Source organism: Lates calcarifer, linkage group LG17, assembly GCF_001640805.2.
Source record: "Lates calcarifer isolate ASB-BC8 linkage group LG17, TLL_Latcal_v3, whole genome shotgun sequence".
Classification (NCBI taxonomy): Eukaryota; Metazoa; Chordata; class Actinopteri; family Centropomidae; genus Lates; species Lates calcarifer.
The window spans coordinates 458,568-473,183 of NC_066849.1; the positions used below are offsets into that span (position 1 = coordinate 458,568).

The following is a 14,616-nucleotide window of genomic DNA, read 5'->3' on the forward strand; positions in this document are numbered from 1 at the left end:
GATGGGATTATTAAGACATGGCCAGGAGAGGTATTTTCTCATCCTTCCTCCCAGGCTAGAGGGATAATTACACTTATTCACTAATTCATATATTAAAGACCCAGGAGGTATATTTTTGAGTCAATAAACAATTCAAGACGATAAATTGAACATGGTAAATGTTTATGGTCCAAGTAATGATGAGCCTTCTTTGTAAGTAATTCCTTAACGTTTCCAGTCTTTCTGGACAGAATATGGTAGGAGTAGGAGATTCAATTTTACTTCAGATTCAGGTAAATAAAGTGTTGATTTCCATATCAACACAAGAAAGACTTTTCACCCCATACATGCTTCCTTTATGCAATATTATCAGGAAGCATTAAGCAAAACTAAAAGACTTTATAGTGCCCTGTTATCCCAAGAACACTTTGCTCTCAAAATGCAGGTTTACTTGTGGTTCCTACAATAGAATATAGGCACAGCCTTCAGCTATCAGGGTCCTCCTCTGTTGAACCAGCTCCCAGTCTGGGTTCAGGAAGCAGACACCCTTCTTTCCAACTTAACCATACCCTCTCTCCCTGTCCTTATTCTGCCGGTGTCTCTGACTCTGAAACAGCAGGATCCAGATCTGCCACTCCAGCACTCATAATCATCACCATTATTATTATTTATATTAATTGGTGCTGCTATCACTGTTGCTATTATTATTGAAAACACTATTATACTTGCAAGTATTGCTATTATTATTATTACCACTACCTCCTGCCTCTTTCTCCTCTCTCCCCCATCTCTCCTCTCAACCCATCCAGTTGCACCAGATAAGCATCCACCCTGACTTTGGTTCTGTTGGAGGTTTCTTCCCGTTAAAAGGGAGTTTTTCCTCTTCATGCTTGTCAAGTGCTTGCTCATATCAGGAAGTGTTGGGTCTCTCTCTATAATATTGTAAGGTCTTGACCTTACTCTGCAAAGTCTCTTGAGGTAATGTATGCCATTATTTGGCGCTATATAAACAAAACTGAATTGAACTGATTTAAACTGATATCATATTATCATATTAGATCATGTTTTTGTTTCATTGACTTACATAGATTATATGTGAATAATTTGGTTTGGTTTGTGGCCTTCCGAGATGGTGATCGTCAAATGGTTCCTGAAACCCTCATTTTAAGAATTTCTGGGTAGCAAATAGACTTGTTTTTTCCAATGACTAGGACTGAAACCACCACAACCACTAGGTGGAAAGACATTAAAGCATTTATTAGAGGCCACAGTACTACGACTTCCAAGAAAGAAAAAAAAAGGTTAATTGGCAACCAGAGAAAATTAAACAACTTGAACAAATATTATATAAAAAACTAGAGAACAGAGATACAACAGAAATTACTCCTTAACGGAATGAAGGAACATCAGGAAATAATTTAGTATCATAAGTTTGTTAGAGCTCAAACAAGGTTATTAATACCAAAGGTAGCAGAAATTAGACAGGACCATTCATAATACTGAAGATAGTAAAAGAAATATTATGACCGACCTCATGGAGATAAATAATATATTTATAACTAGAGTCTGGGACTCTAACCTCAACCTCCCCACAAAAGAGGGTAGAGACATGGGGCCCTGACGCCTGAGGACCGGGGCCCGCTCACCACGGTGATCCAGCAAATCCCTTTTCTTGGATGAACAACCTTGTCTTTCTACTTTTCTCCCAACACCAGATGATGGACTGCCACACGACTGTGTAGCAGACCGCAAGCATCACTGAAGTGCTCAAATGATGTTAAAGCACACCTTCCAGTGTAATATTGCGATTATACAACTATTACCAGCAAAGTAAAATGTATATGGCAGAGTAATATTTTTAGTGATGAGTAAGGTGTGCTGTCATGCTGATTTGAGTACATTCTAAATGTCTTGCTGACCAATCAGATTGCTTGGTCGAAACTTCTTATATACTTATATACGTATAATGGGAGGCAGAGCCTTCAGTTATCAGGCTCCTCCTACTGTGGAACCTTCTCCCAGGTTTTGGTCCAGGAGGCAGAAACACCCTCTGTACCTTTAAGAGTCGGCTTAAAACCTTCCTCTTTGATAAAGCTTATAGTTAGAGTTGGCTCAGGCTTGAACCATCCCTTAGTTATGCTGCTATAGACCTAGACTGCCAGGAGATTTCCCATGATGTAGTGAGCTTCTCTCTCTACCTCACTCTCGCCACTCAGTATGGATTCATATCCCATGTTACATGTTTCTAACTCAGTATCTCCTCTTTCCTGTAGTATTGTGCTCTTCCGTCTCTCTCTCCTCTTCTGTCTCTTTCTGCAGGTATTTCTGCCTCTGGAGCTGTAGAGTCTGATCTGTGATGACAAGTCTCCTGCTGCTCCTACAACTCCACTCAACACCTGCTGTTTTTATCAGAAATTATCAGTACTGTGTTAGGATTTGGCAGTATGCCTCTCTCCCCTTGTGGTCAGTGTGTTTCCCTTCCCTGTGTCTCCTGTTTGTCTCCCCTGTCTGTGTTTGTTTTCCAGGGCGTGGCTATCTGGTTATCTCCTCCTACCTGAGTTTCCCTCCACTCAATCAAGCACTCCTGACATCAATCTGGTTCATTTCCTCACCTGACTCCTGCTGCATTTATACCCTGGTCCTTCACTTCAGTCTTCATCAGATCGTCCTTTTGCCAGCACGGTATTCGAGCTCATGACTCCTTAGCTCCTTTTTTTTTGAAACCCTCTCCATTTGTTGGATAACTTTGTCCCCCAAACCCAGATACTGGGTCATGACCTTTGTTCGTCTGCCACACCCTGGAGATCTGCATTCTAAGTTTTTGACTCATGGCTGAGTCCACCTTTCGTTTGGAAGCCTGCCTGCCTGCTCCTTCATCAAGTGTTTTGTTATTTCACAATAAAGCCATCTTTTGTTTTTTCCAAGTTCTGCATTTTGGCTCCTTTTCCGTTTGTAAATCCCAACATACTGCTTCTTGTATTACTCCTACTATTGCATTTACAACTTTAATTTTCATTACTATTATTACCTCTTCTGTATTACTGATACCACTTTACATTTCTACATGGAATCTGCACTATGCTATGTTCTCCTGTCACTATTTTCTTTCTTCTTCTTTCTTCTTCTTAAGGTATTACATTCACTTTTCCATCATAACAATTTACAAAAATACTGTAACAATTAACATACATACAACAAAAACTTAACACCCCCACCTCCCCCCTTATGGTTCATTTGTTACATCATTAAAACTATAAAACTACAAATAAAAATGATAATTAAGTCCAGAAATAATATATCTAAAGGTAAGCTTGTCAACCAGTACAGTCTAAACATGGTTAGATATCAAGAAAAGGAACCAAGAATCAAGTTATGAATTTGTGTAGTTTGTTTGTTGTACCAAAGAATACCATGGTTGCCATATTTTTCTTATCTGTGGTTATATGAGTAGGACTGTTTGATAGGCAATACTGGACATTGGAGAGCACACAGACTGACAGATTCCTTTCACTTTTGAATTAAAAAAAAAAACCACACCATGTTCACAGACACTGCAAATGTAGGGGAATAATGAATTAAATCATACCTGGTCCTCTGGGTTTTGGGTTACTTGAAGAGAATGGGTCATTGCTTGTGAAGTGACTGGCTTGCTGCAGGAAGCATAAAGAAATTCCATGTTAATTTACTAGTAAATTCACTCAAGTCACATCCAAACTTTGAGTGCCTTGAGTGTTTTTTTCCCAATCAATATAAAATCTGAATTTACCGACATTTTAATTTTCTGTTTGTTTGATTTTTAACGTTTGAGAGAGCTACAGAATAGGTGCTACCAGAAATTCAGAGATTCTTTGAGATCCCATCCATCGAAAGGAAAACCAAGGCTCGATTCTTTGCGACTCAGTACCACAGTATTAAGACAGTGAGGTACCTCAACAGTAACCAGTCATCTTTATATCTGTGCCACTTTTGGGACTTTATACAAATTATAAATCAAAATTCAATGTAACATATCACAAGTACCTTGGAAGGTAATGTGGCACTTTTACTGAAGGGATCTGGTGTGGAGAAGGGATCCATCTTTGTGGTCTTCTTAAAGAAATCTTCTGATGAAGCTTTGAATGGATCTGTCTCTTTGAATGGGTCTCCTCCAAAAGGATCTGCAACATAGACAATGAACAACAGTTATTATAATTCTCACTGTAGTGTTTTTTAATGTTTCACTGACCAGACAACAGAACAAAATGCCAGTTATTCAAAATGTACGATTCAATACACTTTACACATCATCAGGAGCAGTTTCTCCTTGTGGCGGTATGAGCTGTTGTTTTCCCATGGAAAACCCCTTGGATACACACTATGCTACCATATTTGGCAGTCTGTTATGCAGGAGTCTCTTTCAAACCCAGCATCAAATGCTAGCCCGGTCTGACAGGAATGTTCTACTGAATAAAATATTTGCAGTTATTATATTTGTCCTTCAACAGACTGATGATTTGTTCCAGGGTCTACCCTGTCTCTCTCCCAGTATCAGCTGGGATTGGGTCCAGCCCCATCGTGATCCTTTCGGATAAGTGGTGTGGATAATGGATGGATGTAGGATGGATATTTGCTTTGGATTACTGTGAAAATCTGATGCATGACTGTGGTGGTAAAATTTAAAAAGAAAAAAAAAAGGGGAAAAAAAAGGAACGTCAAACAGGACGATTTCACATATGAGAAAACCAGCCATGAACCAAACAAGCAACACTGGGTTGTATAACTGTGGAGTGGTAGGAATGAACCTGAGAAAGTAAGCATGATCGCAGAGCGTATCTGGGTGTGAGGTTCACTGCTGTGGAAAAAGGCTGATTTCTATCATTAATCTGCATCTACTAAGCACAGAAGTGAAACTACACAATATCACTGAAGAGGGAAGTGTGACAGAAGTCACAGTTGCACACACTACTGTTTTACACATGACATCAATAAAAGACAATCCTGCCACCACAAGGACAGGCCACTCTTGGACATGAACATGACCATTTTTGAGGGTTAAGAGACCATTTACAAGGGAGGTGTATTGTTGAAGTTTTTTTTTTTTTTTTCAGAGGACCAGAAGGGGTTAGTTTTACTAGGGTTAAGAACTGACTGAACTTATCAGAAAAGCATAATCATACCACCATTATCTGTATGAATTAGTCTCATTCCCTTTACAATAACAAATGTGAGTTATGACTGTGAGAACTCTTAATGAATATATCAGTTTTCAAGGGGTGTGACAAAACATTGCACAGTAGCATAATTTAGCCATTGGATTAAGCCGCACAAGTAATTTGAAAGATTGTTAGTTAGTTAGTTAATTTGGTTGCTGAATAACTTGGATGTGTCAAAAAGGTCCAATCAGTGTAAAGCTGAACTACTGAAATATTTCACTCATTTATTTCATTCTCTTAATGTAATTCACTCAAGAAGAAAAGAACATGTCTTGTTTTATGTAAAAGCAAAAAAATATGTGTAAATGTGAAGTGGGGGTAAAATTAATTGAGCCAAGTAATAATATCTCATGCCAATAAAGTAAAAATACACAGACACAAATTAATTATATAAATTAATAAAGCCCATCACTATTTGCACACTAAAGTGTCTTGTCAATTTAATTTAAATAACCACCAGACTCTTCCTAGAGTTGGTGGTCCAGCCAAACTGAGTAACCAGAAAAAAGGGCCTCACTTAGAGAGGTGTCCTCTGCAGAGACAGGAGAACCTGATGGAAGGAGGACCATATTACCAGCACTGCATCAGTCTTTACGGTAGCACAGAAGACTGAGGTCAGTCTGAGTACAAGGCAAGCGACAGCCCACTCAGAGTTTGCCAAACAGCATTTAAAGGACTCTGAGAGCATGAGGAAATAGAATCTCTGGTCTGATGAGACAAAAACTGAAATCTTTGGGAAAAACTCCAAACACTATGTGTGGCATAACATCAGGCACTGCTCATCAACTGGCTAATGCCATCCCTGCAGTGAAGCATGTAGGGAGGATGAATTGCAACCAAAGTAGGGCTGCCCCCTAAAAATGAATAATTCAATCTCGAAGTTTCAAAGAACACACACAGAGCAATGCAGGAGCAACAGTGCAGTGGGCTGTAAATTTTATGGCCGACTCCTGTCTTAAAATGACTGCACTTCAAAAAGACGTGATGGAAACGGAGGGCAGAGCAACACCTGACAGCGTGAGGCAGGGCATAACCCACTTCTGCTGACTGGTTCGATACTCTCAGCTCCGGTGTCAGGTAAGTTGCCTGCTGAGGTGTGCAAAGCTCAGAGAGACTTACCCAAGACTCATAGCTGAAATGCTGGCAAGAATCTTCCACAAAATACTAGAACAAAGGGCCTGAAAACTTTTGTGAGTTAGAGATTTCTGTTTTTGAGCTCCTTTTCCCCAAGGAAATACCTGTGGATGCTGATGGCTGCTTTGCAAAGGGGTCATTTTGGAAAGGGTCACCTACAGGAGAGAAATCAAGTAGAGAGGGAAGAAGAGGAGGAAAACAAAAGAGGAAGAGAGGAGGAAGACATAGAAGACAGTCAGAGAGCAACTCAAGCTGAAAACAACATAAGCAGTCTGGAGGAAAGAAAACTTAAGCTGAACAGTGAACACTTAGTCAGCTAAGAGAAGAAGGGGAAGGAGAGGAGAGGCATACTGTGTAACAGGACTAGGTCAAAATCTAGTACATGGCTGAATCATTTATAGTCAATGTGTGGACGAGAACATAGTCAAAAATTGTTGAAGAACCACTGTAAACAACTACTTTCAATGGAATGGTATCTAAAGCCTGCTTGAGAATTCACTAGATGTCACAAGATAATGTAATGATTAGCATATTCATGACATCATTGCCACATTTCTGCCTAATCTCAGCCTGTTTTAGCCCTTTATCTGTTTGCTTCTCTCCCACTCTGTGCTCACATATACTGTACATATATGCACAATACGTCTGACAAAATCACCAGACACATACAGTAAGTGAATTTAGAAGTTCATTCACATCTGTGTCAGCTGCCGCGCAGTTAACTGAGTAAGATGCACACAGAGGTGTGCCTGCATAGATCAGCATTCGGCTGATCTATGGTAAAACCTCATTACTCAGTAAGTCAATCACAGATATTCCCCACTTTTGTAGTCCAGACAAAAAATGAAGGGATCAGGAAGATGGGAAGGCAGAGTAAATGGATGACAGAGGAGTCTTCCAGAATAGAAAAATAAATATCCTGTGGAAAAAAGATAAGAGGAACACTGATGAATACAACAGTGGATGTAAAGAATAATAATAACCTTTGAATGGGTCAGTTATGAAGGGGTCTTCAGAGTGGAAGGGGTCTGTGGGAAGCTCCTGAGGCTGGCTGTTGAACACTGATGGCTTCACTTTGAATGGATCCTCCTGTGGTAAGAGGACAACAAAGAAAGAAACAGACAGATGGAGTTTACCAGTTTTTGAAGTAGTCACCAACACATTTTCAGCTTGCACGCACACATTTCTTTTAATGCACGCCTAACTACATCAAGTGTAGGTATATTGCAGCTTGGGTCGTGCAGGACTGCTGTATTGGATGACATTAGTTTTAGCTGGGTATATAAGGCTAATAAACTGTCAGCTGAGTGTAGGTCCACAATAACACAATATCAAATCAACAGTTAGGGTGTGGAGGGTGGGTGTTCCTTAAATCTGAATAAGTGTACAGTCAAATCACTACATTAGCAACTGCAGTCTCTCTTTTGACTGTATATTAACAGTGAATGTTTGGCTGCATTTACCTCAGAAATCTAGTGAGACATCAGCCATATCAACACCATCTCCACCTGCTGCACTCTGAACTATGTCTTCTTCCATCTCTTTTTCATTTTCCTCGAAGTTCTCATAAAGATCTCCCTTCATTAGATAAGTGGTAGTGAAATGTATGATTACAATCTTAAGAGAAATATATATATTTTTCTCTTTTATTGAATATTGTGGAGTCATATATGATGTACAGTATTGCCCTGGGCCATTTTAAATCTGTCCCAAAGTATTCCTATACAATGAGAGATTATCAGCAACATGTCTCACTTTCAATTTGACCTCCAAATAAAGTGGTTTAAATAATCTGTTGTCTTGTCTATAACCTGATCGTCTGCATGTTTCTTGCTCTACTTGACTTTACTGTAGTGATGTCCCTGTGTTCTCAAGCTAAATAACTACTTTCACAGGAGTGTCTAGGGAAAACAAACCATGCCCCTTTTACACCCTATGACAACACACATATGCACACACCTACCACAATTCCCCCAAGACTGAATTTTACTTTAAAAGCACAGAAGCTATCATCATTTATTCACTGTTTGTCTTTCTCTGTGTGCCCTCTCTCTAAGTTAGGTCACTTAATCCAAACCCTTCCAAAAAAAAATCACTCTGGGAGCCATTCAGCATCATTCAAAACTAAACAAAAATGTTTATTGGATGGATGACAAACTGATTGCTGGCAGCAACACTAGAGCCATCCCTCTGCTCTAACTAGGGGCCACAGGTACCACCAGGAAACGGTCAGCTATCTCTCCGCCCGACCGGGCTGCAGCTCTCCTGGCTCACCTTTAACAACTTCTTGAGAACAAATAAGAATAAATGTAAAATTGGATTTGGATGTTGCAAGCAGCTTTCAGTTTATTACTCTCCAAAACAAGAGCTGAAGAACCTGGGGTCTGGAAACAAAAAGTATTATGTTGCCATGGAGTCAATTAATTAACATTAGTTGCTTGGAGATTGAGGCCAGGAAGGGCACTTCCTCTCTGACAGCCTGTCCTCCCATGCTTAATAAGTTGTCAACCTAGGGCTAAGACACATACACACAGTCAAACTGAAATGAAACAAGTGCACATAAATTAGGTAAATGACATCAATATTTTTTTTTTTCCTCCCTTTGGTTTCTTGGGGGGGCAATGGTAGGGGGAAACACTGAGTTACCATACACTGAATATCAAAATATGTGTCTGTCTCTACAAATCTGACTAATGATTCCAAAAAGGAGTACAATGTTTAACAGAACTACTTAAACTGTCTCCAGGAACAGTGTCTCTGCTGCTGCTCCAGCTACTTCCTTGTTTTCTTTACGTTTTATTTTCATCTTTGTATTTGCAGAAATTGCCAACTTGGGCAGCATAACCCAAAGGTTCCCACACCTTCTTAAACATCAAATTCAGTGACATCAAGAACTTTCTGGGCCCAATTCCCGTAAATTCAAGGAACCAACATGATATGATTTGAGACATGGATCAAGCTTAATTAACAATAACAATTAAAAAGAGAGGCTTGGATGTGTGAGGACCTCAGTTGTGCTGTGTTACAGTGATGCAGACTCTTGCCTTCACAGCACATGTAAATTGAGCGATAGAGTCTTGTTTACAACTAGAGAAGCTGAGGGGGTATATAAATAACTTTCAATCACCATCAATTTATATCTATTTTCAAAAATTTAAATGTCTGGATTTTTTTTTTTTTTGACATCACAAACTTCAAAGGATTTCAAGGACCTGTGGGAACCCTTTCCAATCCAAATCATTATACTGTGCATCTAAAAATCCTCTACAATTACTTTACAACTGGTGTATTTATGTTCTTTCATTTCAATAAACTCACCACAGCATGTTGATAACGTGTCAATGAGCAGCCCTTTTGTCCAGAATTCTAACATTATCGGTCACACCAGGAGGTAAAAGCAGAGTTCTAATAGAGATCCTGACCTGTGCTGTTCTCACCGTGGCTGGAAATCCTCCGTTCTCTCTGTCACTGAAGCCCTCACTCATGTCAGCGAGGTTGGTCATACTGCCTCCATGGGTTCCATTGAAGGTGCTGTTGTACTGCTCAATACTTTTAGACACTTCCTGTTGGCTGTCCTGAATCTGGGACAATTTACTGCGAGCCTGCAGGACACAAACACACACAACAGTTCAGTAACAACAGTCATGTGCTGCAGATTCTTCTTGCTTTAGAAACCTGAAGACCTGCTAGACTTAAACCAACATAAACACATGTTCACAAAAATGATATGTCATCTGATAGTAGCACTGAGACCTCAGGTGTAATTCTGTGTCCAACAGCAGTGTTTACAGTGCAGAGCTCCACACTGTGACCACTTAGTCGCATTTTTTGAACATTTTTGGAGACACAGCAACTACATTTTACAACTAGGAGCACCAGTGTGACCTGCAAATATACCCCCCCGGTCTCAGGTCAGGTCCAGAGATTTCTATACATTGTTTTATATGTGGCAGCCTGCCTCAATATCAACACTGACCGCCTTATATTGATTGTATATTTTATTATTAATGTCACGCTGCCTCTGTTTTGTTCTGTCTCGCGGCATATTTTACACAACCACAGCACACTGGTTAAACTAGTAACAAATTGTTATGAACAAACTAAAACAAAAGCTGTTTGTATGTAGTCTGATTATCTTAGTTTGCCACAAATCTTAAAATTTGGCAAATTCCTGTAAACTTAGCTGCTGCCTGAGACAAACCAACCCCCCTGTCTCTCTACCAGTGGTACCTGCTGACCAGAGCAGCAGCAAAGGGAGGAGGACAGAGGACAGGAGGGACTGATACTGACTGATGTCTGAGTTATTCATCACACTTCTTCACACTATTTTACTGACATCTTAGATTTCTTTGCAGTGAGATATTATTGAATTATAGTGTTTTGTTGTGGTGAACATTATTGTTGCTGTTATAGAAACAGTATTTAGTTGTATTTAAAATACAAGTCAGTTCTAATCTTCTTCTGTTCTTTATTAAAATGAGTAGGAGCCAGACTGATATGGGTATAGACAAGATACAGATATTCTAACCATATGCCTCCCTACAGCTGATTATTGGCCCTGACTTTGGGAGGATGAGTAAATCAGTTTAAATCCCTTCACTATTAGACTTGTTTAACCAGTGTTATTTTTATTTTTTATGTGATCACTCACAAAACTGTGAAAGTTTCCTTTAAAAACACACATTTTTAATTCTGTAAAATGTCTACAAATTACTACTGTACAATTAAAATGGAAAAAATATGAATGTGTTTGCATTGATTGTTGATTTAAATGGTGTTCCAAACATTTGGGGTGGTGCTCCTAATATTTTCAGTAAGCAGAACCAGTGCTTCTGGTGGAAAACATTGGTCTAGAGCCCTGCAGCATGAACACAGAGAGGCTGCCACAACTTAACCACACATTAGCTGGAATAAATATCCAGTTAAAACAGATCATTTAAGAGTCAAGTAATGGTATCTAGTCACGCAGATACATTTGCCACCTTTGAGTCCTACTGAATATCTGATACTCAGTAGACAGAGTTTGGGTTTCACTGTAGGGCATTTCCTCATGGCATGTAATATAAGAGAGGCCATGAATTCAAATATTTTGATATATGGCATGAACCTAAGTTGTCTGAACTGCTGCAACACCCCTGGGTGGCAGAGTGTATGTGGTGTTTGGGGAATAACAAAAGGGCCTAGGTGAACTACATGATGAGACTGGATATTATTTCAGGAGAGCATGAGGAAATGATCAACTGGATGGATGGTATGGAGAGAGAATGGAGACTACATCATGCACCAATTACAAGTAGTGTGCATTTAAAGCCAAGCTGTGTACGTAAGCTGCAGTGGGTTAAGTGGCACATGTGTGTGTGATGAGCAGCTGGTAGGAAACAGCAGCTGTGGCTAAATGAAAAACACACACGCACGCACGCATGCACGCACACACAGACGCACACACAGCTAAATGCTATGCATGTCTTCTAGTGGTACAAGGGACCAAATACTGACTTAGGTGGTAATAAAGAAGTAGATGATACAGTGCAATGGTGCCCCCCGTTGACAATTTTCAGACACGCATTCACACACAGGTCTTGTGCCCTACTTGGTTTATCTCGTCCTGCGTGGCCTTTAAAGACTTGATGATGGTCTCCAGTTGGATTTTCCCAGCAGCCAGGCTCTGCTCCAGCTGGTTCTCCTCCTGCTGCAGCCGGCCCAGGTCAGCTTTTGCCCGGCTCAGTTCTTCTTCCTGGCTCTGCAAGTCTGACTCCTGGGAGTGGATCTGACTCTGAAGGGTGGAGATCTGGAGGCAAAAGAAAATGAAGCGATGAAGATGGGGTCTGAGATTAAAAGCTGAGATGCAACAGTGGCCCATACCAGCAGTAGCTGGTAAATTATTGAAATGATATGCTGCCACCACATGGATGAAGAGACTTTCTCTCCCCTTATGCATCACCTCAGGTAATTCAGCATTGAGATTAACAGTTAGACAGAACCCAATTCTAAAATCACCAACATTTACAATAACATTTTATACATTTGATAAATGACTTTTCATTACTTATGATTCTGCAGCTATTGTGCCAAAGGTGTTGCAATGCATCACAGAGGTGGAAACTTGGTTTTTAGTTTTGTTCCTCCTCTCTTCCTCACCATCTGAGACTCCTCCTGGCACTTCATTCGGACTTCGTTCAGCATGTCTTCTAATTTATGTTTCTGCTGGTCCATCTCCTCCAGACGCTCCTGAGCATCTTGTTTCTGGGCCTCCAGCTCTTGCAGGCTGGCTGTCTCTCTGTCCAGGTCATTCTGCATCTCCTGATGAAAATGAATTAAAAGAGCGTGGAGCATAGACAAGAGCCAGTCAAATATCATAGCCTGCAGACAAGTGTTCAGCATTTAAAAAAAAAAAAAAAGTGGTCAGATAAAGCCAAGCAAATCACTGGCCATGTATGGAAACACAGGAAATGTCTGCTATAAGTAAGGCAAGTGGAAACAATTATGGTTCAAATACTGTAATCGTAATAATTTATGATGTAGGACCAGAAAGAAAAGTGATTGACCCAAGTGTAGTGAATTTAATTTTAGGCGACATTAAACAAAGCTATGTGTAAATTGATGGGACCTTGCAAAATCTTACAGTTCTACTGCAAATACTTTTTAGTAATGACTTTTTGAAGGGTGGTCCTTTCATCATTTTTTGTATGTATATTCTAAGACTTGTTTTTCACTGGATTGGGTTGAAAAGTGTTACCAAGTGAGAATCTTCATTTTTGCAAATTAATATCTCCACTACTTTTCACTTTCGTGCAACCAAATTAAGAGTGTGTGTAGTATTTATATAGCTCTATCACAAAAGTTGTTTGGTCCTGAATAAAAAAGTGCCACAGATCTTACTAAATACAGCCTCAGTGCTGAAAATATGATGGAGTCTTTGAAATGTTTTCATGGTAAAATGCTAATATTCATTGTAGACATATAAAACATTTAAGAGGTTATACTACTCCCTCATCATTTAATAATTTTTGAAAATGGCAAATTTTCTCTCACTGGCTGTAATATGGCATTCAGTGGTTTTGTTTTCTTTCATAGGTAGATATTTGTACAATGTTGCCTTCAAGATTCCTAGTTAAAAAAAACAAAAAACATTTCATTACTGCAACCAATTCAATATCAACTATTTATATGAATACATGTTGTAAATTACCCTTAAGGTTTCTTTGCTGTTCAGTATAAATTTCAAGCTAATTGAATTTAAAATAAGCAGTTTGTAAAGCCTAGAATACACAAGGAATCACAAAAACGATGAAAGGTCCAAACTTAAAAAAAAAAAAAATTACCAAAAAAGTGTTTGGAGCTGTCAGACTTTACAAATTTATAATTTTTTTTACAAGATAATCCGATGACATGAACTGGGAAATTGACCAACAAACAAGTTGTTCTCACCTGCACCTCTGCACTCTTATATCTGATGGCCTCCTCTGTCTCTCTGATGTCCTGCTCAAGAGTGTACTTCTCCCTGATGCACACGCAAACAAAAACATACGCACACAAACACACACAAGCGTAATTATGATATCAGAAAATAAAGTTAATAACTCTTATTCCCCTGCTGTTTAGACACATCAACATGTTGAGTAAAAAGACAGTGGACTGGGATTCTATCAAATCCTCAATGTCACAAAGAGCAAAAACTGCACTGAGAGAAAAAGATAAGATGCTGTCAACTCTGTGAACAGTGTGACATTGTACAGAAATTCAAGTGCCTTTCTAAATGACTTTAGGTAAATTATCTGAATGAATAATTCATTACTGCGGAGTCAAATTCATCAAAGAACTGCATATATAACTGCATATACTTCTATTTTAACTTTAGTTTTTACATTTGTACACTGATTGGTGGGGACCACCTGTGGTAAATTCAACTGATTGGACATGATTTCTAAAGGCACACACTGTCTATATTAGGCTATATAAGGTTTCACAGCTGACAATGCACATCAAGAGCAAAAATCAAGCCATGAAGGTCAAAGGAACTGTCTGCAGAGCTCCGAGACAGGGATTGTGTCATGGCACAGATCTGGGGAAGACTACAAAAAAAGTTCTGCTGCATTGAAGGTTCTCAGGAGCACAGTGGCTTCTAAGAAGTTTCTAAGAAGAGCTGGCTGCCAGGTCAAACTGAGCAATCTTGGGAGATGGCCTTGGTAAGAGAGGTGACCAAGAACCTGATGGTCACTGGCTGAGCTCCAGAGATTCTGTGTGGAGATGGGAGAAACTTGCAAAAGGACAACCATCACTGCAACACTCCATCCATCTGGGCTTTATGGCA

The 14,616-nt window shown here is 39.5% G+C and overlaps 1 protein-coding gene across 10 annotated transcripts in view; it reads right to left on the bottom strand.

Moving 5' to 3' along the window:
• The window catches only part of LOC108896957 (epidermal growth factor receptor substrate 15-like 1), a 46,517-nt gene that overhangs the window by 18,252 nt on the left and 13,649 nt on the right, over nt 1-14,616 (bottom strand). For 4 of the 10 annotated variants that reach the window (XM_018696302.2, XM_018696298.2, XM_018696300.2 and 1 more), the window contains exons 14-21: nt 13,734-13,806; nt 12,444-12,605; nt 11,896-12,093; nt 9,728-9,907; nt 7,289-7,394; nt 6,410-6,460; nt 4,000-4,136; nt 3,566-3,629 (exon numbers count right to left, since the gene is read on the bottom strand). In XM_018696302.2, coding sequence (XP_018551818.1) covers nt 3,566-3,629; nt 4,000-4,136; nt 6,410-6,460; nt 7,289-7,394; nt 9,728-9,907; nt 11,896-12,093; nt 12,444-12,605; nt 13,734-13,806 — 971 coding nt within the window. Of the gene's footprint in view, nt 1-3,565; nt 3,630-3,999; nt 4,137-6,409; nt 6,461-7,288; nt 7,395-7,419; nt 8,592-8,631; nt 8,821-9,727; nt 9,908-11,895; nt 12,094-12,443; nt 12,606-13,733; nt 13,807-14,616 lie in introns of those variants that run through there. The other 6 variants (XM_018696297.2, XM_018696301.2, XM_051077104.1 and 3 more) reach the window with 6 other exon arrangements.